At 42.5% G+C, this 27,474-nt stretch overlaps 1 protein-coding gene across 4 annotated transcripts in view; it reads right to left on the reverse strand.

The window, feature by feature from the left end:
- Window positions 1-27,474, reverse strand: part of LYST (lysosomal trafficking regulator) — a 1,083,863-nt gene that overhangs the window by 371,628 nt on the left and 684,761 nt on the right. For all 4 annotated transcript variants that reach the window (XM_056566940.1, XM_056566939.1, XM_056566938.1 and 1 more), the window contains exon 32: window positions 6,470-6,546. In XM_056566940.1, the coding sequence (XP_056422915.1) occupies window positions 6,470-6,546 (77 nt within the window). The remainder of the gene's footprint in view (window positions 1-6,469; window positions 6,547-27,474) is intronic.

Raw genomic sequence — 27,474 nt, forward strand, 5'->3', positions numbered from 1 at the left:
GGTCCGCGCTGCTCCAGGCCTCCGTCGTGCGTCCCCGGCGTCATTGCTATGCGCTGAACGGCGCGGCGCATGACGTCAGAGCGCCGTGCCGTGCATAGCAACGACGCTGGGGACGCACGACGGAGGCCTGGAGCAGCGCGGACCGGACTCAGGTAATTATGCCACCGGGGATGGGGGGAGGCAACGGGGCAGTGGCGCCGGCAATGGGTGCCGCTGCCCCTTCTCTCCCCCTGGCTGTCGGCGCCGCTTCTCTCCCCCTGGCTATCGGTGCCGGCACCGATAGTCAGGGGGACAGAACGGGCAGCGGCGCCGATAACCAGGGGGTGAAAAGGGCCGACAGCAGCGCTCTAGACCTCAGGAAAGGCAGGGGGAGAGAAGCGGGCAGCGACGGCCTCTCTCCCCCTGCCTTTCCTGGGGGTGTATCGGCGTATAACACGCACACAGACTTTAGGCTAAAAATTTTAGCCTAAAAAGTGCGTGTTATACGCCGATAAATACGGTAGTTCACGAGGTTGAAAAAAGACCAGAGTCCATCAAATTCAACCTTTATCCCTACTGAGTCCCTACCGAGTTGATCCAGAGGAAGGCAAAAAACCCTCATACTAGAGGTAAAAATACATACTGTCCCTATAAATCTAGTATACATAACCAGCGATGTTATTACTCTCCAAAAAAGCATCCAGACCCATTTTGAACTCTTTTACAGAGTTCACCATGACCACCTCCTCCGGGAGAGAATTCCACAGTCTCACTGCTCTTACAGTAAAGAACCCCCGCCTATGCTGATGTAGAAACCTTCTTTCCTCTAAACGTAGAGGATGCCCCCTTGTTATAGATACAGTCCTGGGTATAAATAGATCATGGGAGAGATCTCTGTATGGCCCCCTGATATATTTATACAAAGTTATTAGATCGCCCCTAAGCCTTCTTTTTTCTAATCAGTGTGTAATCAGGGTACCCTAGGCCAGTGGTTCTCAACCTTTTTCGCGACTGTACTCCCAAAGAGTGAAAATATGTCCGCGGGTACCCCTCACACAGAACATAGGAGCAAAGGGTACCCTCATACAAAATAAGCCATAAAATTACTTAATTTCATAATGGCGTGTGCTGACCTTTATACTAATGCAATGCTTAATCCCCTTGTGCCATTATTCCCCCATCCCTCTGGTCCCCTTTTGCCATTATGCCCCCTCCATCTTAATCTCCTTGTGCCATAATTATCCGATATGGCAAAAGGGGATCAGAGGGAGGGGGGAATAATGGCACAAGGGGATAAAGATCAAGGGGGAATAATGGCACAAGGGGATTAAGATCAAGGGGGGGGGAGGGATAATCATTACCCCCCCCCCATCATCTTAATGCCCTAGTGCCATTATTTTTACCCCCCCCCATCCCCCCCTATGATCCCTCTGGGCTTATATACAAAAATATTATATATATATATATATATATATATATATATATATATATATGCACAGTACAGACCAAAAGTTTGGACACACCTTCTCAAAGTTTTCTTTATTTTCATGACTATGAAAATTGTAGATTCACACTGAAGGCATCAAAATTATGAATTAACACATGTGGAATTATATACATAACAAAAAAGTTTGAAACAACTGAAAATATGTCATATTCTAGGTTCTTCAAAGTAGCCACCTTTTGCTTTGATGACTGCTTTGCACACTCTTGGCATTCTCTAGTTGAGCTTAAAGAGGTAGTCATCTGAAATGGTTTTCACTTCACAGGTGTGCTGGTGTGGAGGAGGAGGTGTGATGGTGTGGGGGTGCTTTGCTGGTGACACTGTTGAGAGTTTATTCAAAACTGAAGGCATACTGAAACAGCATGGCTACCACAGCATCTTGCAGCGGCATGCTATTCCATACGGTTTGCGTTTAGTTGGACCATCATTTATTTTTCAACTGGACAATGACCCCAAACACAATGACCCCAAACACAATGACCGAAACACAAATCCAGGCTGTGTAATGGCTATTTGACCAAGAAGGAGAGTGATGAGGTGCTGCGTCAGATGACCTGGCCTCCACAGTCACCGGACCTGAACCCAATCGAGATGGTTTGGGGTGAGCTGGACCGCAGAGTGAAGGAAAAAAGGGCCAACAAGTGCTAAGCATCTCTGGGAACTCCTTCAAGACTGATGGAAGACCATTTCGGGTGACTACCTCTTGAAGCTCATGAAGAGAATGAGTGTGCAAAGCAGTAATCATAGCAAAAGGTGGCTACTTTGAAGATCCTAGAATGTGACATATTTTCAGTTGTTTCACACTTTTTTGTTATGTATATAATTCCACATTTCTTAATTCATAGTTTTAATGCCTTCAGTATGAATCTACAATTTTCATAGTCATGAAAATAAAGAAAACTTGAATGAGAAGGTGTGTCCAAACTTTTGGTCTGTGTATATATATATATATATATATATATATATATATATATATATATATACACACACACAGACACAGACACACACACACACACACAGTCATGGCCGTAAATGTTGGCACCACTGAAATGTTTCTACAAAATGAAGTTTTTTTCACAGAAAAGGATTGCATTAACACATGTTTTGTTATACACATGTTTATTCCCTTTGTGTGTATTGGAACTAAACCAAAAATAGGAGGGAAAAAAAGCTAATTGGACATAATGTCACACTAAACTCCAAAAATGGGCAAGACACAATTATTAGCACCCTTAACTTAATATTTGGTTGCACACCCTTTGGAAAGAATAACTGAAATAAGTTGCTTCTTATAACCATCAATAAGCTTCTTACACCTCTCCGCCGGAATGTTGGACCACTCTTCCTTTGTAAACTGCTCCAGGTCTCTCTTATTGGAAGGGTGCCTTTTCCAAACAGCAAGATCTCTCCACAGGTGTTCAATGGGATTTAGATCTGGACTCATTGCTGGCCACTTCACATCTCTCCAGGGCTTTGTTGCCATCAATTTCTGGGTGTTTTTTTACGTATATTTGGGGAAACTGTCCTGCTGGAAGACCCAAGATCTCGGACGCAAACCCAGCTTTCTGATACTGGGCTGTATAGTGCGACTCAAAATCCGTTGGTAATCCTCAGATTTCATGGTGCCTTGCACACATTCAAGGCACCCAGTGCCAGAGGCAGCAAAACAACCCCAAACCATCATTGAACCTCCACCATATTTCACTGTAGGTACTGTGTTCTTTTCTTTGTAGGCCTCATTCCGTTTTCGGTAAACAGTAGAATGATGTGCTTTACCAAAAAGCTTTTCTTGGTCTCATCTGTCCACAAGACATTTTCCCATAAGTATTTTGACTTACTCAAGTTCATTTTGGCAAAATTTAGTCTTGCTTTTTTTATGTCTCTGTGTCAGCAGTGGGGTCCTCCTGGGTCTCCTGCCATAGCGTTTCATTTCATTTAAATGTCGATGGATAGTTCACGCTGACACTGATGCTCCCTGAGCCTGCAGGACTGCTTGAATATCTTTGGAACTTGTTTGGGGCTGCTTATCCACCACCCGGACTATCCTGCATTGACACCTTTCATCAATTTTTCTCTTCAGTCCACACCCAGGGAGATTAGCTACAGTGCCATAGGTTGCAAACTTTCTTTATAATGTTGTGCACTATGGACGAAGGCAAATCTAGATCTCTGGAGATGGACTTGCAACCTTTAGGATTGTTGATATTTTTCCACAATTTTGGTTCTCAAACAGTTCTCTTCTCCTCTTTCTGTTGTCCATACTTAGTGTGGCACACACAGACACACAATGCAAAGACTAAGTGAACTTATCTCCTTTTTATCTGCTTTCAGGTGTGATTTTTATATTGCCCACACCTGTTACTTGTCGCAAGTGAGTTTAAAGGGGCATCACATGCTTGAAACAATCTTATTCACAACAATCTTTTTCCACAATTTTGAAAGATTGCCAAGAATTTTGTCCAGCCCATTTTTGCTTTTTTTCCTCTTTTTTTTTGGTTTAGTTCCAATACACACAAAGGGAATAAACATGTGTATAGCAAAACAATTTGTTACTGCAATCCTTTTCTGTGAGAAATACTCATTTTCTAGAAAATTTCAGGGGTGCCTCAATTTACGGCCATGACAATATATATATATATATATATATATATATATATATATATATATATATATATATATATATAGTCATGGCCGTAAATATTGAGGCACCCCTGAAATTTTCTAGAAAATGAGTATTTCTCACAGAAAAGGATTGCAGTAACAAATTGTGTGTATGTATATATATATATATATATATATATATATATATATATATACACACATACATATGTACATAAAATAACATCCCTCCCTCACATAAACTTAGTTTTTACTTTTATTTAATTTTTTTACACATTACCCAGCCTGTTCAGGTATACGGCGTTCCCAGAGTCCTGTTCGGCGGGGCCGCACAAAAGGGTGACGTCGTCCTGTGCTGTGCGGCACCTCCGTGCAATGTCAGGGGATGTCACACGTCTGCCTGGCAACCATGGAGCTCCTGAAAAGTAGCTGTGGTGCTTGACAGAGAGCTGCCGCGGCCATTCCCTGCTCTGCGCTGACAAATACTGGCCGATGCATGGTCGGTATTTGTCAGTGCATTTCGTATCCCCGCACAACTGGTGGCGTACCCCTAGGGGGGGGGGGGGTACGTGTACCACCGGTTGAGAACCCCTGCCCTAGGCTATTTAATGTTTGTAACATCTCTTTTTTAACTGGAATTTGTCTTCAGCATCAGCCGCACTAACCTGCTGGTACAGGCTTATAGTGCAGGAGAAGCTAATTACAATGGACTTTACCATACTGTAATCTGTGCTTCCATTGCTCCGCTGTGCCCCAAAAAGTGAATATGCAGAGGAGACATCTTGGTGCACTTGGAGCATGATATGAACTATTGGCCGTAAAAAATTATGTACGAGAGTTAATATAATGACTGTCCATAATGCCTCTTATGTAGTCAAATAATAGTTAAGGCACAATAAATAAATTTCTGTTTAGGGAGCAACTTTTATGTTAAAGAAAAATAAAGAAACAGAACACTCCACTCTTACGTCCCTGTTAAAGAGCTACAAGGTTGCCAAGATCATTATTATTAATAATAATAACAACAACAACGATGAAGATGATCATGATGAATATCCTATTTACAGTTTACACTTTGGCCCGGATTTACTAAGAGCATCAGGTTATTTTCAGAGTGTTTTTTTTTTCCTTGATAATTTTTTCTCACACATATTTACCAATGTTTCGCACATGTTCAGAAAATTATGTCGCATGATATAAAATTCTGTCATACGTGTAGAACAAATAAATAAATCAAAGTAACTCTGCACCAGGACGTAACTTTACATTTATGATCGTTTAATGGGTTGACAAAAAAAAAAAAAAAAAGAGAGAAATTCAACAAAAAAATTAAATAAAAAATGTAACCCAAAAAACTACTAAAGGGACAACATAACAGGATTAAAAAAAACACTTTTTAACAGATTCCCCTCACCTCAAGTCGGGTTTTCAAGTCCAATATTTCCCTATTTTTCTGGTGGGTTTTTCAAATACAACTGTCTGGTTTTCAGGAAAATGTTGGGGACACGCCCCTAATTATGCAAACCACGCCCATTTAGTCGGGTTAAAAAAAATACTCTGAATAATTTGAAAACCGTCAGGTTTTTACCAGTAAAAGTGTTGCACAAAGTGTCGCAGAGGACGTGCGACACAAATTGTGTCGCGTAAGTCAATAAAAAGAGTCGGGATCATGTTAGTAAATCAGGGCTTTTGTGTTCTTTGTTGTACTGTGCTTTTGCTGCTAAGATTTAGCCAGCACTAGTTATACTAGTTCTTTTGCCTGAATCCCCCCAACTTACACACTAATATTACTATGATCCATATAGGAAATTACATTTTTTTTTTTTAAAGGTTTTTCAAATTAACAATCTTATACAAAACTTTCAGGTGCAATAAGATGAATACAGTTGTATGTAAGAACAGACATACATGCCTCTCTGAGGGTCAGGCATTCTTGTAAATATTTAATTTTAATCTTTTTATGTCACATTAGCACACTTGGCCAGCCTCCAAACCTTAATGCGCACACAGGGCTGCCGCAGGGAAATCCCTATGTCTGCACTAAGTAAAATGTTCTGTGGGATTTCTAGCAGCATGATATACGCTGCATATGCATTATGTGACCCTACTCTAATAGATTTGTACTGCCAAAAGAAGAAAAAATATTTGTGCAGTTTACAAGCAACTTTTGTTTAAACCCAAGTCTGTTTTTGCATTATATCATTATGGAAAGCAGTTGCTATTTTCAACTACAAAAAGCGTACATGGTGGGTATGCCCAATATAAATGTTGGAGACAATCAAGACTAAATTTCTAATTTAGCAGTAAATAAACAATTACTAACAAAACAAAATGTAAATAAAAGAGATCTTAATATATTTATCTTACTTTTGTTGATTATTTGCAATAGTTTTTTTCCAAGCTGCTTTGTTTGCCAGATCTTCACTCTTATATTTTCTTTGTTCCTGGAAGAGAGTTGAAGTTTAAAACAAAGCATGTTTGGACACCATATTCTTGAAGTCAATATCAGGCAATAATGTGATTTACAGGAGGGAGCTATGTAAAAATTGCAACTTTTTTTTATTTCTTATTTATAACATAACACAAGTATTCAGAACTTTATGCCAGTCAGCCTATGTATCTTTCAGGTAAGTGAAAAGAAAAACAGTGGGAAACTTCATTCCCAACAGTCATCCACGGCAAGGTTGGTGATTGATGGCTACTAGGGAACGGTGAAAGATTTAGGGGCAAATAAAGATATTGCAAGAAAGGAGAGGGGAGCTACATGTTGGCAAAAGGTGAGAAAGATGCCACTTTCTCTTAATCCCTAGGGGACATGTGTCATAAATGTACTGTACTGAAGCCTGGTACGTCGCCACAGCTAAAAAGCAAGCTTCGTAGTGGGTAGGTAAGTATTGGCTGTTATCAGTAGCTGGGGACTCATTGGTAATGGCTGACAACAACAATTATGCTGATGGCTGCAACTGATCACGGCATTCATAGAAAAAATGACAGATGACGGTGGCTTTGGGAGGCTTACTGAAGGTCAAATAAGTTCAAATTGTGATCAGAGGTCTTTTACATTTCAACTTAAAAAAAAAAAGGGCATGATTATGAAATCATAAATAAATAAATTGCTAACTGATAATAAGGCTAATTAAAACTGTATTAGAGCATCCCCTGCTGGATGTGGTATTGGTATTACACTGACAACAAATGCATTCTGGGTATTATAGTGTGGTCACAGTCATTACCATATGTACATGCCAAACCTACATTCATTGGAAATTTCCAATTTAGGGGGCATGTCAAACTGATAACAGGCAATGTTTAAACCAGGACAAACAAAGGAAAGCATCCACCAAAGTACTGCCTCTTAAAGAGGTCTTACAAACCATGAGAGCCATGTGGGATCAATGTACACTGCTTAAAAAAATAAAGGGGAAAACTTAGATAACACATCCTAGATCTGAGTGAACTAATCATATGAAATACTTTCGTCTTTACAGTTGAATGTTCTGAAAACAAAATCGCACAAAAATTATCAATGGAAATCAAATTTATCAACCCATGGAGGTCTGGATATGGAGTCACACTCAAAATCAAAGTGGAAAACCAAACTACAGGCTGATCCAACTTTGATGTAATGTCCATAAAACAAGTAAAAATAAGGCTTAGTAGTGTGTGTGACCTCCATGTGCCCGTATGACCTCCCTACAATGCCTGGGCATGCTCCTAATGAGGTGGTGGATGGTCTCCTGAGGGATGTCCTCCCAGACATGGACTAAAGCATCTGTCAACTCCTGGACAGTCTGTGGTGCAACGTGGCTTTGGTGGATGGAGCGAGACCTGATGTCCCAGATGTGCTCAATCGGATTAAGGTCTGGGGAATGGACAGGCCAGTCCATTGCATCAATGCCTTCCTCTTGTGAAACTAATTACACACTCCAGCCACATGAGGTCTAGCATTGTCTCGCATTAGGTGAAATCCAGGGAAAACCGCACCAGCATATGGTCTCAACAAGGGGTCTGAGGATCTCATCTTGGTACCTAATGGCAGTCAGGCTACCTTTGGCAAGCAGATGGAGGGCTGTGCGGCCCCCCAAAGAAATGCCACCCCACACCATTACTGACCCACCGCCAAACCGGTCATGCTGAAGGATGTTGCAGGCAGCAGAACATTCTCCATGGCATCTCTAGACTCTATTGAATGTGCTCAGTGTGAACCTGCTTTCATCTGTAAAAAGCACAGAGCGCCAGTGGCGAATGTGCCAATCTCTGTGTTCTCTGGCAAACACCAAACATCCTGCACAGTGTTGGGCTGTAAGCACAACCTTCACCTGTGGACGTCAAGCCCTCATACAACCCACATGGAGTCTGTTTCTGACCATTTGAGTGGATACATACAAATTTATGGCCTGCTGGAGGTCATTTTGCAGGGCTCTGGCAGTGCTCCTCCATGCACAAAGGCGGAGGTAGCGATCCTGCTGCTGGGTTGTTGCCCTCCTACGGCCTCCTCCACGTCTCCTGATGTACTGGCCTGTCTCTTGGTCGCGCCTCCATGCTCTGGACACTACGCTGACAGACACAGCAAACATTCTTGCCACAGTTTGCATTCATGTGCCATCCTGGATGAGCTGCACTACCTGAGCCACTTGTGTGGGTTGTACACTCCGTCTCATGCAACCACTAGAGTAAAAGCAACACCAGCATTCGAAAGTGACCAAAACATCAGCCAGAAAGCATAGGAACTGAGAAGTGGTCTGTGGTCACCACCTGCAGAACCACTCCTTTATAGGGGATGCCTTGCTAATTGCCTATATTTTCCAACTGTTGTCTGCTCCATTTGCACAACAGCATGTGAAATTGATTGTCAATCAGTGTTGCTTCCTGAGTGGATGGTGTGATTTCACAGAAGTGTGACTGACTTGGAGTTCCCTTTATTTTTTTGAGCAGTGTAGATCCTAGCAAGCCGGACTGATCACACTGTACAGACCAATGGCTACCCATGACTATGTGATGATGGACCATCCAGCTTTTCTAGGAGCAGAAGTGAGATTCTTACATTGACTTTGTAAGAGACACAAAAATTGTATTCCATTTAATTAAGACTAATTTGGATAATGTGGATGGAATTATACCAGTTAGAAAGACAAATAAATTAATGAAATAAATAAATCTCCATATTTTAATTTTCGGATGTTCTGTATTATGGATTCTAACTGCAGAAGGGTCCATTCTTCAGATCTATAAGAAAGCATTGAACGATTTATTTAGATATAGAAATTCTATTTCGCCAAGCTAAGTGTTATAAGTAAAAATTTTCACACAGGAAACTTGATTTCAAGTTCTACCCATTCAAATATAGAAAAAGATCATATAGCTCTGCTATTTATCTGTCTTAAATGTCTTACCAAGATCATGTGTAGAAAATAGTCCAGAATGGGGTGAAAGTATATCAAATTTCTTTCATGTTTATATCCCCAGATGGAATTGCCCATTCTTGGAATCATGTGATGTGTAGTTGGTTGGAAAAGAGGCAGAGTGTACTTAGCATTCCATATTAATATGTCTGTGATTAGATATTGCCCATCTTGATATCATGAGGTTTCCTCTGGACAGAGTGGTGTATAACTTTTTCTGATATGATATCCTAACCTAGTAACTTTTGTTATATCGTAACCTAGTTACTTACTACTCACATGTATTGTTCTATTGCAGTCAACTAATATGCTTGTAATGCTTTAAAGTAATCTTGATATTCATATATAATTGACAATCATTAGCATATATTGTGTTTATTACTCATTTATGTTTATAACCCATTAACCAATAAGTCTGCATATTTTTCTAATACATGTGTATTTTTGTATAATGCAAAATGACATCCTTAGAGTCAATGTCATCTTGTCAAAAAGAACTTACCGTACATCTGAGGGAATAGTCAGACTCACATGTGAATTGAATTGATTAGGCTTGTGTACAATTCACCAGGTCATTATTTTGATATTTTTTTGATAATTTTAACAATTTTTTATTTTTCATAATTAATATTTTTAAACCTAATTCATAATTAAAGTTATTACCACATGACACTATGTAAGCCATAATACGCACTCGTAGCACCGCTTTTGCTGCATCCCAAAATAGCTGCGAGTCCAGATCTGGAGAAAAATTAAATTACACATATTTTAGCCACCACCCTTTGAGTAATGACAAAGTTTTTATCCCTTGCCAGACCCTAAGGGAAGCGCCAAATATAATCAAATTCCCTAGGTATTAGATCTCTAAGATGAATGGGAACAGGCATAAGGTCTGAGATAACAATGTTTTCAATAAGGTGATCCAGAACCCGAGAAGTTAAAGGAGAGGAAAGAAACATGTAGTCTACTCTGGATCATGAGCCCTGGGAGTGAGAGTAATAGGTGAAGTCTTGGGAATCAGGGTACAAAAGCCTCCACAAATCAACAAGACTGACCTGTGTCACCCATCGCTATTAACAGTATAAACTCTTAACTCTTCCAAGGGTGTTTTAAAGGAGATCTCCAGTCTTGAAAAACGTATCCCCTATCCTAAGGACAGGGAATAAGTTTCAGATCGTGGGGTCTGACCACAGGGGACCACATGTGCAGCAGCCCGCTGAAAGGAGGCGTGTTGACTATATACTGCACCTAATGTAGGAGAACTATACTTTCCAACCTAATGTGGGGAACTATACTTTCCAACCTAATGTGGGGGAACTATACTGCACCTAATGTGGGGGCCTCGTATTGACGTTCGCTCACGTCACGCTCCCATAATTCAAGGGCCGGCAACAGTACGTCCTCTTTTTTTCGATGCGGCCCACATAAACTTAAACCTTGTTTTTTTGGCCTATGTTAGCCTTTGAGTTTGACATGCTTGCGCTACATACTCTCTAAAAATCTTTGCTTTGCAATTCACTGCTGGGGATGCCAAAAATTGTGCCCACCCACCATTTCTTCATTCTAGGGAAGTCAGCCCTGTCCAGGTGCATTTCTGCAACAGGGCCACATCTGGAGAGAGCCTCTTAAAGGAGAAATGCGGCGGAAAACTTTCAACTCTCCCTGTGCCCGGGCTGCAAAAACTCTGGCTGGCTCCTAACATGAAAGTGCACTCAGCCTATCACTGACCAAGGCGGGATATCGATGTGGCCGGCAATACACTGACAGCAGTGTGATGTTTCAAGCCTAAGAAGCAGGGATCCGAGCAGCCCGGGCAAAGGGAGAGTTAAAAGTTTTCCGCAGCATTTCTCCTTTAAGATGTCTCAAAATCATGTTTTGCTTTTGGAGTGAACAAAGGCCCTTAGCGTTTCATGAGACTAATTGCACAATAGAAAGTCCAAAATAAAGATGACCATTTGACAGAGAATATTCTTTAACTATAGAGTATATCTGAGCTAACATTTTTCCCCTTAAAGAAACCATCCCCCCAAACAAGATTTCTCTCCTTAACCAAAACAAAACACCTGAGAAAGTAAACACACAGAAGTAATTAGTAATGCTCCTTATTAAAGACCCGTTACAATTTCCCGTTATAAAAACCCTTAAAAACAGCCATTAACCAGCCGCTACAAAATCTCATTCAAGTCTATGGGATTTTTTGATTATCCGTTATCACCAGTTAAATAACCTCCGTTATTCATAACGTGCTTTAACGGGTGATAACCGATAATCAAAAAATCCCATATACTTGAATGGGATTTTGTAACGGCCGGTTAATGGACGTTTTTTAGGGTTCTTAACGGGACATTGTAACGGGTCTTTAAAACGGAGCAACATATCGTGTGAAAGAAACCTAAATCAGAATAGACTATAAAAGCAAAAATTGACATTCAAAAGCACAAGGTCCACCTATCTTGGCAGATGACAACTTGAAGGTAATTAATCTGTCACATGTTCTTTCTGAAACGGATGAGTGTACTAGAAAGAGGTCTTACTTTCTCTCCTTGTGCGCTGCCTTTGATAAATTTACAGCGATAAAGGATTTACATCTTTTTGCAAAATCTTTGATTAAAAAAAAAAATATGATGATGAGGCCGGGGGGGGGGGGGGGGGGGATGATGATGAGGCCGGGGGGGGGGGGGGATGATGATGAGGCAGGGGGGGGGAATTATGAGGCAGGGGGGGGAATGATGAGGCAGGGGGGGAATGATGAGGCAGGGGGGGGAATGATGAGGCAGGGGGGGGGGAATGATGAGGCAGGGGGGGGAATGATGAGGCAGGGGGGGGGAATGATGAGGCAAGGGGGGGGGGAATGATGAGGCAGGGGGGGAATGATGAGGCAGGGGGGAATGATGAGGCAGGGGGGGGAATGATGAGGCAGGGGGGGGAATGATGAGGCAGGCGGGGGGAATGATGAGGCAGGCGGGGGGAATGATGAGGCAGGCGGGGGGAATGATGAGGCAGGCGGGGGGAATGATGAGGCAGGGGGGGAATGATGAGGCAGGGGGGGAATGATGAGGCAGGGGGGAATGATGAGGCAGGGGGGGAATGATGAGGCAGGGGGGGAATGATGAGGCAGGGGGGGGGAATGATGAGGCAGGGGGGGGGGGAATGATGAGGCAGGGGGGGGGAATGATGAGGCAGGGGGGAATGATGAGGCGGGGGGGGGAATGATGAGGCGGGGGGGGGAATGATGAGGCGGGGGGGGAATGATGAGGCGGGGGGGGAATGATGAGGCGGGGGGGGAATGATGAGGCGGGGGGGAATGATGAGGCGGGGGGGGAATGATGAGGCGGGGGGGGAATGATGAGGCGGGGGGGAATGATGAGGCGGGGGGGAATGATGAGGCGGGGGGGAATGATGAGGCAGGGGGGGAATGATGAGGCAGGGGGGGAATGATGAGGCAGGGGGGAATGATGAGGCAGGGGGGAATGATGAGGCAGGGGGGAATGATGAGGCAGGGGGGAATGATGAGGCAGGGGGGAATGATGAGGCAGGGGGGAATGATGAGACAGGGGGGGAATGATGAGGCAGGGGGGGAATGATGAGGCAGGGGGGAATGATGAGGCAGGGGGGGAATGATGAGGCAGGGGGGAATGATGAGGCAGGGGGAAATCACAGAAGAATAAAAGAGGAGAAATGATGTGGCACTGGGAGGGTGGGTGCAAACTGAGGAGCAGGGGCAATCTAAGTTGGGGGGATGATGAGGCAATTAGTTCAGGGCTTCATTTATTCTACTTTATATTTTTTTAACTTGGATTTCCCTGTTAAAATGAGGGTGCGTTATATACGCCAGTGTGTGTTATATATCGATAAATAAGGTCTTTTTCCATAATTTTTTATATCATAACTGATATGATCATTTTTAATATTTTACTAATTATTGTTCATGACTTTTATATAGTTTTAATTTGCTATTTATTCACTTGCCTCGTCTCCGTTTGTTCACATTTTTGTTGCACATTCACACTGCATACTCACTTGCACCAATCTTTGTCACTGTTTTGTCTCACTTCATTCTTACTTTTGCATATGTGTATATATATATATATATATATATATATATATATATATATATATTCTGAAATATTAATATAAACTATTTATTAAATGCTTGTCTTCTGGTCAATTCATTTACTATTTAACTTTTAGTAATTACATCCCTTCAGTAGATGTCACCAAAACTCCTCCTTATTGTATGTGTGGTCGAGTCTTTCCCCTGCCTCTAAGTGCATGTGGTCCCTCCTCCCCATTCAGCCTATCTGGCAGTGCATCTATATGTGGGTTATCATGTGACTTACATAAATGGAGCTAAATGAGGGATGGACTAACAATAGTTAAAAGGGTTATCCACCATAAGGTAATTTTAGTATGTACCTGCCAGATAGTAATGGACATGCTTAGGAAGGAACTGTGCTTGTCTTGGGGCTAAATGGCTATGTTTTGAGATTACCATAACACCATGGCTAGCTTTTTGTGAACTGGTATTTCCTGTTTGAGTTTTCATTTTTGCCTACAAATCCCACAATTACATTTTTCTCCCTCCCACATTTCAGCAACCCCACCCATTGAAACATAAATGAGCTGCATCCATTCAAAAGACCTGTGGTTTTCAATCAGGGTGCCTACAGCTGTTGCATTTGTTACAGCTTGATCTCTCCCGCCAAGCGATCCGTCCACCCATTGAAGCAGACAGGCTCCCTGTCATCAGCTGACTAGTGAGGTCAGGTCTCGGCCGCATTGCAACCTGGGAAAAATCTGAGACAACAGTCATTTTGTATGCTGTCAAAAAATAAATATTGGGGTGAAAATCACATAAGAATTGTGAGAAAACTGTCACATACAGGTACAGACACTATATTATGAACTACACTAACTTTAAACTTTACAGCCCCTGTAGCGTAGTCAAATAAAAAAAAATCCTGGAATACCCCTTTAATTAATCTGCAACTCAATAATAAATAAGACTGAGTAAAAGGTTCACTTTTATCCCTCACACTAACAATTAAAACGTAACTTTTATTGAAAAAGGTTGAATTAAATGGGGAGTATTGATTGTGAATTAAAAACCCAGCACATATAACACCAGTCCACAGTCAGTATTTGTTGCTTAGTAATCGTACTTTGTGAATTCCATTCACCTGGCACACCTGTAGTGTATGCCACGGTAAGGTGTTAGTGCTGATCTTAAAACACTTTCACAATGCCTCCCCCCCCACCTAACAAGTTTCATCACTTTATGTGACGTCCTTAGAGGTTATGGGGCAATGACTCCAGACCATGCGGCGCTGAAGGTTTTATAGCCTCCTGAAGTGACATCATCAATCATTTCCTACCGGTAGAGCCAATAGTATCCTGATTATTACCAGACAGGTGAGCACACCTATAACCAGCCAGGTAATTACCTCCAATCCCCCAAGGAAGATTCTGATCCATAATGAGACATCAGCTTGCATAGGGCAGTTGTCCTGTCTATCAAACCCAGGCTGCCGTTATTGGTGTGTAAGAGCGGAACTTACGCGTTCTTAATAGCTGCGGTGCGCGCAGCCACATGAAGTTAAAGTCCTTCATGATCCCAGAGCGTAAAGGTGCCTGCGCATAAAGCGAGCGCAAGCGCATACCTCCTCCAACTTGTCACTTCATCTGCACACACTCTAATCCGCACATGCGCAAGAACTTGGTTTTGGGTGCACGGAGCTCAATCTGACTGCGCCTATACTCCACTGGGTGCATGCGTAAAAGATTTAATCTAGTGAGGGCAAGAATTCCCATGCTTTGTGAACAGGAGAATTTCAATTATTGGCATCCCTAGTATATAGACCTCTAAATTTTGTAACATAGGATATATTATAATATGGCAGTACTAATGGACAATTTTGTGTTTTGTTCAATAGACAGTAGTGGATAATTAGATAACACCATGAATATTTGTTCATCAATCACATATTTTTTGGCCATGCTTATAAATAAATGTTAAATTATATATAATGTAATATGGTGTCCCTAGACACACTTTTTCTACGACCATATTGACACTACACACATTACTATATTGACCATTAGTACATCAACAAGCCCACTCTTGGGTCAAAAGAATTATCCTATATAACACAATTAGAGGATATAATTTATAAAGGTTATTCATCCTTTTGGGTTACTGAATACATATATATCTATCTCACAATGAAAGGAATGTCCTCAGTCAATGGTCATGACTCACTTATTGATCATAATATTTTTGATCCATTTTACATTACATGTTGGCTAGCTGGGATATTACTCACATAGATCTACAAAAAAGTCGAAAATGTAAAGCCTTCATTGAGTCCATTGGGTTATGAGACTGTAATTTGTAAATCCAAAAAGATTCTTCCTTAGCAAAGGAAGTTACCATCTGCCCCTCTAAAATGAGGGATACCAAGGAGGAACTGCTCAAGTGAAGAAACACTCCAAAAAGAGTGTGATGAACTATATGCTAGATTCATCACAAGGGGCTCTCCCAAAAAATGGCTCCATAGAGCATATGCGAGAGCCAAAGCTACATTGCGTTACCAACTTTTGGAAGGTCGAGCACAACCTTCTGTAACTTCAAGTTCGCAGTGATGCCCTGTATTAACCTTTCAGACGCGGCGATCAAAGCTGACCGCGGCGGTCCCGAACAGCCCGACTGAATAGCCGGGTCAGTGCTTACAGGACACCGGGAGGGACCTTACCTGCCTCCTCGGTGTCTTCTCCTTTCAGGGATCCCCTGTATGGCCGGCGCTCTCCTTCCTCGTCATCACGTCGTTGTGTACGTGCGTTGGCGTGCGTAACGACGTGATGGCTGCGACGGAGAGCGAGGATACCCGGCCGACAGCAGAGACGTTCCGGAGCGACGGGGACACGGCAACAGCGATGGAGCGACATCCAGGGCAGCAGTGACGGGTCCGGAGCGGCGGAGACACGTGAGTATTACCTCCTATGCAGTGGTCTTCAATCTGCGGACCTCCAGATGTTGCAAAACTATAACTCACAGCATGCCCGGACAGCCAACGGCTATTTTTTTTAGGCTTTGCACCTATAAATTGGGTGCGTCTTATACGCCGGTGCGTCCTATAGGGCGAAAAATACGGTAAGTTCTTGCGCATGTGCAAATTAGAGAGCGTGCGCAGATGAAGTGACAAGTCGGACGAGGTATGCGCCTGTGCTCGCTTTATGTGCAGGTGCCTTTACACTCTGGGATCGTGAAGGACTTTAAGTTCATGCAGCTGCGCGCACCGGAGCTAAGAAGAACAAGTAAGTTCCAGTCTTCCACACCGATAACGGCAGCCTGGGTTTGACAGACAGGATATCTGCCCTATACAAGCTGATGTCTCATTATGGATCAAAATCTTACTTGGGGGATTGGAGGTAATTACCTGGCTGGTTATAGAAGTGCTCACCTGTCAGGTAATAATCAGGATACTATTGGCTCTACCAGTAGGAAGTGATTGATGATGTCACTTCAGAAGGTTATAAAACCCTCAGCACCGCATGGTCTGGAGTCATTGCCCCATAACCTCTGAGGACATCACACAAAGTGACGAAACATGTTAGGGGGGGCATTGTGAAAGTGTTTTAAGATCAGCACTAACACCTTACCAATGCATACACTGCAGGTGTACCAGGTGAATGGAGTTCACAAACTACGCTTACTAAGCAACAAATACTGACAGTGGACTGGTGTTATTTGTGCTGAGTTTTTAATTCACAATCACAATTCACAAAGTTAAGTTTTAATTATCAGAGTGAGGGATAAAAGCAGACCTTTTACTCCGTCTTTTGTGACTTAGTCACGTGGTGCCCATATGACGCAACTGTTTGTGTGGGAGGCACACGCCGCAGTGATGGGCAGCTGAGACACGTCACTGCAATTAGATCAGTGCAGTTGTGATAGGTCCTGCCAGGTATATAAACTTAGCTTGGAAAGGATGCCGACACCCCCGGACAAAGGGCCTGTGACCGAAACACATGTAGGGGTGGTGGCATCCCCGGACTTGCAGTACTTGCTCAGCAGTGTGGTTATTATTTGTCTCTTATGGGCTTTGTTTTATAACATTGTAATATTATGCACTTTGCACATTCCTAGTTAGCTGTATTTAAGGGAATAATTTCCTATATATTTAGTACCTATCTATTCATTTTTACATAGGTTATTGGCACACTTCACATTATATACCATAACATTTGTACCACACTGCTTGTACTCTGTATATGCATTCATGTTTATTATCAATCATGTCCAAGGCTGCCCTCATTGATTTTAAAAATGTTTTTATTGTTGTATTAAGAAATATTTAATATATTTTTTGCATTTCTTCTTTGTGAGTAGCTCAATTTTTCTCAGGTGTTTTGCATTATTGGGAGACTACATTTAGGCTTTATATACACATTTTCTTTTGGGAGGTATATTTATGATCATTGCTATGGTATGGATACCTAATATTTGTGTGTAGCCACTGTGTGTGTTATTTCATGTTTTTATTCTCTCTTTTCTCCCAAGATGTGTAGATCAAATACATAGTTGGAATCTTCAATTTTATTACAAGACTGGAGGCTCCATTTTGCATACTCTTCTTTTACTACTCAGGTGTTAGCAGCAAGGTATAATCACAAGGTACATAGAAAAAAACGTTACATATGCAAATAAGGTGTGTCAGGTAACCAATCAGGTGCTAGCATAGGTGATAAGAGACAAGGTAACATACAATACTTCCTCTTCTTTGCTGCTCCGCTCAGAAGTTAAGTATTCATCAATTTTGCTCGTCTCATATACTTTTATAACGTTTTTTCTCACATTAATTCACACTATATATATATTGTGAGTATTATCATACATATATATATATACATTCTACAGTTTTTCATCACCTTTTTGTCACCATACCAATACTGCCGTCCGTTCCATTATCCTCTTATCACCACATATAACATATATACACTTTCCCAAGCTTTCCCCTGGGTTTATCTTACTTTCGCTTCCTCACTCTTATCTCCGTTTCTTATACACTCCTCTTTCAAGAAAATACCCATTAATCTTCCCCTCGGTATCGCTGGTCTTGGCACCGCCGGACTTCTAGTGATATCACGTGAGCTGGTCCTCAGCTTCGCACTCTTTCACCTCACGTTCTGTGACTGAAATTCCTGTCAGTCAGAACTTGGTTACTCCGGAGACGGCCGCGTCAGCATTAGCTAGTGCTTCTCAGTCATTCTTAGCCTGTGACGCCACCTACTGGTAAAAACCGGTATTTACCATCCAATATTGCGAATTGGATAGGAGAAATAGGTTTACTCCTTGTGTCATATATATATATAATTTAATCTATACATATATAATTCCCCATATATATTCTCCATATCATTCAGTATATATATATACTACAATATGGCCGACGAGGATACATCTAAGGATATGGGGTCCAATTGCAATTTTCAAATTATGGATGGCAACGCCATACAATCTATGGTGAACCTGTCGGTTCAAAATGCAATGTCCAGCATACCTGAAATTGTGGCTCAATCAGTAGCCTTGGTCATGTCCCATCCTAATTACCAAAAATCCCCCAAAGCTGGACCATCTACCCCGTCGGATCAATTTTGGTCCGCGGAGGATTCCACATCCAAACTAGCCAAAGGATGGGGGAAATCTGGGAAGGCCTCCCATAAATGGCCTATGCCCACTACCGGTCCTTCAAAATCTTATAAAAAGTCTAGAGTGACTAAGGATCAGGTCCCTTGTCCTGCTACTACAAAAAGCAGATATACTGATGCTAAAAAGTCGCATCCCATACCCTCCACCCGGGAGGAGAAACATGACAGCCGGGTTAAGAGAGTATCCCGTAGAGAGAAACCGGACTCTTACAACACTTCCCCTGACCAATCCTCATCTGAGGAAGGGGAGATTTCTGAGGGGTATTCAGACTCAGAGTATGAGGACATCTCTGAGAATGAGGAATCTCCAGTAACAACTGAGATCCCCAAGTCAGTTATTATGGACAGTGCGGGTACTCCGTACTTTGACCCCAGTCTACTTAAACACCCCCGTTCTGGGGAATGGGAACCTCAACCCCAGGTATCCCAATTTTTGAACCTTTGGGTAAGGAAACCCATTGATAAGGCTACCCGCAACAGACTACGGGCAGAATGCCCAAGACCTAATATCCCTAACAAACTATCCATTACTCCAGAGATCGATCCTCCACTGGTTAAATACCTTAATAATACGGGTAAAAACCCCAAAAAAGGAGTAGATCGGTCCTTCAGGACGATCCAAGACAGATTTTTGGACCTACTTGGCCCACTGGCAAAAATTTTAGACCTCACAGAGGAAGCCAATACCTCGGGTAACCCAGTGAATTTAGAGGTCCTAAAAGGCTGGGCTCAAAGGGCCCTATGCATTTTTGGTGGCATTAACACTACCATCTGCACTGAACGCAAGAGGTCCATCCTTTTAAAATTGGATCCACAATTAATTAACTTCGCTACAACAGAACCGGATTCCCCCACTGATGGACTCCTCTTCGGTGATGACTTCATCAAAGAGATAAATAAATATGTGTCTCTCTTTTCATCATTAAATAAAGCCCAATCTTCCCTCAAGAAGGTTTTTCAACCTCGGGTTTTACCCAGGGCTGGGAAAAGAAGGGTCAATTTTCCCAGCCGCCAGTCTCAGGAGAGACAATATAATCGTGCCCCCCCAAGACCAGACAGGTTCCAGAATCCTGCCCCTGCCTATCAACCCAGTCCCTTCTTCCCCACAAGAGGAAGACCATGGAGAGCCAGAGGTCACCGCGGATACCCCAGATCCAGACCCAACAACGGTAAGTCCTTATCCGATGTTTTCTTCCCCACTTCCATTAGGAGGAAGGATTGCATATTTTTCCCATACTTGGGCCATGGTAACATCCGACCCTTGGGTCCTAAACTCAATCCTAGGTTATCAGATAGAATTTGTCCAAACTCCAATTCAATGTTCAATTCCACAACCAATTCATTTCTCAGAGGAGAACAAATCCCTTATAGAGACAGAAATCAAGGAGTTGATTTCCAAAAATGCAATCATTCAGGTACCCTTACATTCTCAGGGTTTCCTGAGCAACCTTTTTCTAGTGAAAAAGAAGGACGGGGGATACAGACCTGTCATAAATCTAAAAAATTTAAACAATTATGTGATCTATCAACATTTCAAGATGGAGGGCATCCACCTTTTGAGAGATCTGCTATTACCAGACGACAGGCTAGCGAAAATAGATCTCAAGGATGCATACCTCACAGTTCCAATACATCACGAATCTCAACCATACCTCCAATTTTTATGGAAGGATCAAAGATGGCAGTTCACCTGCCTACCATTCGGCCTATGCTCGGCCCCATGGTGCTTTACAAAGCTACTCAAACCAGTCGTGGCAGTTCTAAGAGCACGTGGAGTCCGTCTGATTATATATCTGGACGATATACTTCTTATGGCCCAATCTTTATCTCTAATTCAACTCCACATTCAATGGACTCTATCTCTTCTCTCCAATCTGGGCTTTATTATCAACACGGAAAAATCCATCCTTGCTCCCTCCAAGGAGGTAGAATTTTTGGGGTTCCTGATAAACACCCAATCTGCCCTACTCAGCCTCCCTTCCAGGAGGATGAAGACCATTCGGAGGGAAATTTATTCCATCCTAAACAAACAGTCTCTCTTCGTTCCATAGCCCGGGTAGTGGGTCTCCTTTCTGCTTCAATCCAAGCAATTTTCCCAGCCCCGCTTCATTACCGAGCTCTCCAACGTCTAAAAGCGCATCATCTTCGAAACGGCTTAGGATATTCAGACGAAATAGCCCTAACCCCAGATACCAAAGAAGAACTTCTTTGATGGCTAAAACATCTTCAAGTTTGGAATGGAAAGACTATCTTCAATTCTGTTCCAGATCTGATTATAGAATCAGATGCCAGTCGTTCAGGTTGGGGGGCCCGATGCGGATCCTCTTCAACAGGAGGAAAATGGTCTCCAGAAGAATCTCTATTCCACATCAACTGTTTGGAATTACTGGCAGGGTTCTTCGCTCTCAAGAGCTTTGCGAAGAACAGATCAGATTGTTGCATCCTCTTACGGATGGACAATATCTCCGCAGTACAGTATATCAACAAACTTGGTGGTACGAAATCTTTTCTTCTGGCCAACATCGCCAAAGATCTTTGGCACTACTGTCTTCACAGAAACATCACCATCAAGGCAGAATACTTACCAGGTCTTTCCAATATCATCGCGGACTGGAACTCCCGTTTCCTTACGGATTCCAGCGATTGGCAATTGGATCCTCAGATATTCAATCGCATCAATTCCTTGTGGGGTCCTTTCCTCCTAGACCTCTTTGCATCCCGATTGAATCGACAGATTCATCGCTTTTACAGCTGGCGTCCCGATCCGGAGGCAGAGGGCATAGATGCCCTCCTCCAATATTGGCCCTTGGAGAACCTTTATGCATTTCCTCCCTTTATCCTGATTCCGAGAGTTCTCCTTCTCATAAAATCTCAGAAATCAACAGTAACTCTCATCACTCCTTGGTGGCCAACACAATCTTGGTTCCCTCAGATTCTGGAAATGCTTATCGATTTCCCTCGCTTACTTCCTTCTCATCCTTTCCTACTTCGGGATTCTCTAGGGAACCCTCATCCTCTCATAACATCCAACAATCTTCTGTTGATAGCCTGGTGTGTTTCGGGTCACCAGACCCGGGTTTCGGACTTTCTAACTCATCTAGAGAAATCCTCTCAGACGCCTGGGCTCCAGGTACCAGATCTGCTTACAGATCAGCCTGGCAAATTTGGTCTGGTTGGTGCATGCAACGGGGTTTGGATCCCGTACATGCACCTTTAAATCATATTATAAATTTTTTATCTTCATCTTTTGATACGGGAAAAGCTTACCGTACCATAAACGTCTATAGATCAGCCATTTCCTTCTACCACGCTCCTATTAATTATATATCTGTGGGTAAACATCCCTTAATTTGTAAATTACTAAAAGGCATAAAATTCAGACGTCCACCATTACCCAGATACCAGTCTACCTGGGATGTGAATATTCTCTTGCAATATTTGAATTCCTTAGGTGATAACCATTCCCTTACATTAAAAGTACTATCTTTTAAATTAACGGTCCTCCTTTGCTTGATATCCCTTAAACGAATTTCGGATGTCAGAGCCTTAGATATATCTCACAGACAGTTCTTACCTGATGGTGTTCGTTTTTCTATATACAGACGTACTAAAACTTCTCTTCATTCAGTATTCTATCCATCTTTCCCTCAACAGACACATCTCTGTGTAGTTTCATGCCTACAGGCTTACGAACAAAGAACACAATCTTTCCGTAACCCTTCTGACACTCAATTACTCATTTCCTTCTGTAAACCTTACTGTCCTGTTTCATCCCCTTCTTTGGCCAGATGGATGAAGCAGATTATGCAATTGGCAGGTATTGACATTTCTATCTTTAAAGCCCACTCCTCCAGAGAAGCCATGTCCACTAAGCTGAAACAATCAGGGGTATCCCTTTCGGATATTCTTAAAGCCGCCAATTGGAGTTCCGAATCAACTTTTAAAACCTTTTATTTCAGACCAGACTCGCATGTTTCTATGGCAATTGTTTAAACTTGTATATATCCTGTCATATTTTTATTCAAGTTTCCTTTCTATAGCTTTAAACTTGCAAAATGGAGCCTCCAGTCTTGTAATAAAATTGGGGATTTTCCTAGTCCCTTATGACGGAAAATATAGATTTTATTAAAGACAGGAGGCGAACATTTTCCCTCCCTTTATCCCTTCCCTTTATTATTATTATATTATCTTTGTTCTTTCAGTGTAACTTTTGGTTTGACAACTATCTTCGAGTCAACAGAACACTCGGCTACCTACATCTTCTAGGACTTGTTTCCAGTTCATAAAGTTGCTCCAGTTCATCGCTCAAAGGAACTTTCCTCCACATGATTTCCAACCTCAAGAACAAAAAATTTTTTGTGTGGACTTTACTCCATCTATATATATTTTCTTGTTTACCAACAAGTGGACTTTAGCTTTTTTTTCTGTTATGTTTTAGGTTTATGCTATACTATATCGTTATACTGTGACATCAAAGAAGAGGAAGTATTGTATGTTACCTTGTCTCTTATCACCTATGCTAGCACCTGATTGGTTACCTGACACACCTTATTTGCATATGTAACGTTTTTTTCTATGTACCTTGTGATTATACCTTGCTGCTAACACCTGAGTAGTAAAAGAAGAGTATGCAAAATGTTCGCCTCCTGTCTTTAATAAAATCTATATTTTCCATCATAAGGGACTAGGAAAATCTCCAATTAAAACACAAAAACAAAGGAGAGACTCCCATCACCTTCACATTCCAATGGGGATTCTTTCACTCTGGGACTTCTTCCCATGCCTATGAGGAGTCCTACTAACCAAACCATACAGAACAGTGAGACCCCACGTCCAAACACCTCTCATGAATGGAAACATACTAAGAGCATATTCCTAAAGGCAAGTTAACAGTTGCAATCCCCACACAACGTGTGCCGTGAATTTCCCAGGGCTCATGCGAGATGAACAAAGAAAGTCATATATTTTATTTTTTGTTTTATTTTTTCTATGTATTAATTGTCAGGTCTCAATTTCTCCTCCCTTTTCCATACCCCCCCCCCCCCCCCCCCTCCCCAACAATTCCCTTTGCTCATCTAAATACCAAACCATAGATAACTAAAGCTTATAACAAACCCCCCCAAGCCCCACCCCTCATTCCCGTGATAAAGTCAGACAATCATTTGAGGCCTACACCTAACCCAGTTTAATGTAATCTGAAAATATTGACATTATACTTTGTACTCTCTCTACAACGTGATTACTAAATATATTAAAAATAAGTAGACCCAGTACTGACCACTGTGGTACCCCCCCATAACATTTGTACCACACTGCTTGTACTCTGTATATGCATTCATGTTTATTATCAATCATGTCCAAGGCTGCCCTCATTGATTTTAAAAATGTTTTTATTGTTGTATTAAGAAATATTTAATATATTTTTTGCATTTCTTCTTTGTGAGTAGCTCCATTTTTCTCAGGTGTTTTGCATTATTGGGAGACTACATTTAGGCTTTATATACACATTTTCTTTTGGGAGGTATATTTATGATCATTGCTATGGTATGGATACCTAATATTTGTGTGTAGCCACTGTGTGTGTTATTTCATGTTTTTATTCTCTCTTTTCTCCCAAGATGTGTAGATCAAATACATAGTTGGAATCTTCAATTAAAACACAAAAACAAAGGAGAGACTCCCATCACCTTCACATTCCAATGGGGATTCTTTCACTCTGGGACTTCTTCCCATGCCTACGAGGAGTCCTACTAACCAAACCATACAGAACAGTGAGACCCCACGTCCAAACACCTCTCATGAATGGAAACATACTAAGAGCATATTCCTAAAGGCAAGTTAACAGTTGCAATCCCCACACAACGTGTGCCGTGAATTTCCCAGGGCTCATGCGAGATGAACAAAGAAAGTCATATATTTTATTTTTTGTTTTATTTTTTCTATGTATTAATTGTCAGGTCTCAATTTCTCCTCCCTTTTCCATACCCCCCCCCCCCCTCCCCAACAATTCCCTTTGCTCATCTAAATACCAAACCATAGATAACTAAAGCTTATAACAAACCCCCCCAAGCCCCACCCCTCATTCCCGTGATAAAGTCAGACAATCATTTGAGGCCTACACCTAACCCAGTTTAATGTAATCTGAAAATATTGACATTATACTTTGTACTCTCTCTACAACGTGATTACTAAATATATTAAAAATAAGTAGACCCAGTACTGACCACTGTGGTACCCCACTTGTTACTGTCACCCAACCAGAGAAAGTTCCATTGATACCCACCCTCTGCTTCCTATCACTGAGCCAGTTGCCAACTCTTTTACATAGAACCTTCCCTAGTCCCAGCATCCTCATTTTATGTATTAACCTTTTGTGTGGCACAGTATCAAATGCCTTAGAAAAGTCCAGATATACAACATTCCCAGCTTCATCCAATCTAGAACTGACCTCATCATAGAAGCTGATCAGCTTAGTCTGACAGGACCCATTCCTCATAAATCCACGTTGGTGCTGTTTTAGAAATGTATTTTCATTTAGATATTTCTGAATAGAATCTCTGAGAAAACCCTAAAAAATCTTACCCACAATGTTCCCAGGATCCCTTTAGACCCCTTCTTTAATATTGGCACCACATTTGTTAAGCACCAGTCATGTGGAACACTCCCTGTCATTATAGAATCTTTAAATATAAGGAATAAGGATCTGTCTAGCATGTTACTTAAACGGGTATTCCGGCTTTAGACATTTTATGCCCTATCCCTGCAGCACCCGCATTATGTGCTGAGTTGCATCTCCAGGCATGGAAACCGGAAGTTTTTGATACTGGAGACGTGACGTTACGCCACGCCCTACCCCCCCCCCCCCCCCACTTCCTTGAAATCACGCCCCCTCCATTCATGTCTATGGCTAGGGGATAAAATGTCTAAAGCCAAAATACTCCTTCAAAGGGGTACTCCGGTGAAAACCTTTTTTTTTTGTAAATTACTTACTATAAAAAAATCTTAATCCTTCCTGTACTTATTAGCTGCTGAATACTACAGAGGAAATTCTTTTCTTTTTGGAATTCTCTCTGATGACATCACGAGCACAATGCTCTCTGCTGACGTCATTATAATAATAATAATAACTCTTTATTTATTGTTGTCCTTAGTGGGATTTGAAGGCAGTGCTAACCACTGAGCCACCATACTGCCCTTAGCATACATCTGCTCTGCACGGTTGCTAAAATGGACAGAGATGTAAGCAGAGAGCACTGTGCTCGTGATGCCATCAGTGTTCCAAAAAGAAAGGAATTTCCTCGGTAGCATTCAGCAGCTAATAAGTACTGGAAGGATTAAGATTTTTTAATAGAAGTAATATACAAATATGTTTAACTTTCTGGCACCAGTTGATTTAAAAGAAAAAAAGGTTTTCACCGGAGTACCCCTTTAATTTCTGCAAAACCATGAGATGGATGCTATCTAGGCCCAGTGAGTTCTGTGTTTTATTGTTACTAAGGTGGCACTGAACTTCTTGTTGGGTTAAACAGGTGAGATTTGCTGGAGAATTTACCGTATTTATCGGGGTATACCACGCACCGGCCTATAACACGCACCCTCATTTTACCAAGGATATTTGGGTAAAAAAAGTTTTTTACCCAAATATCCATGGTAAAATGAGAGTGCGTGTGTGCGCGTGTATACCCCGATACATCCCCAGGAAAGGCAGGGGGAGAGAGGCCGTCGCTGCCCGCTTCTCTCCCCCTGCCTTTCCTGGGGTCTAGAGCGCTGCTGCCGGCCCTTCTCTCCCCCTGGCTATCGGCGCCGCTGCCCGTTCTGTCCCCCTGACTATCGGTACCGGCGCCCCATTGCCGGCGCCGATAGCCAGGGGGAGAGAAGCGGCGCCGACAGCCAGGGGGAGAGAAGGGGCAGCGGCACCCATTGCCGGCGCCGCTGCCCCGTTGCCTCCCCCCATCCCCGGTGGCATAATTACCCGGGTCGGGTCCGCGCTGCTGCAGGCCTCCAGCGTGCGTCCCACTGACGTCATGCGCCGCGCTGTGCAGCGCATAGCAACGACAAAGGGGACGCACGCCGGAGGCCTGCAGCAGCGCGGACCCGACCCAGGTAATTATGCCACCGGGGATGGGGGGAGGCAACGGGGCAGCGGCGCCGGCAATGGGTGCCGCTGCCCCTTCTCTCCCCCTGGCTATCGGCGCCGGTACCGATAGTCAGGGGGACAGAACGGGCAGCGGCGCCGATAGCCAGGGGGTGAGAAGGGCCGGC

This window comes from Hyla sarda, chromosome 3 (genome assembly GCF_029499605.1).
Source record: "Hyla sarda isolate aHylSar1 chromosome 3, aHylSar1.hap1, whole genome shotgun sequence".
In the NCBI taxonomy this organism is placed as follows: domain Eukaryota; kingdom Metazoa; phylum Chordata; class Amphibia; order Anura; family Hylidae; genus Hyla; species Hyla sarda.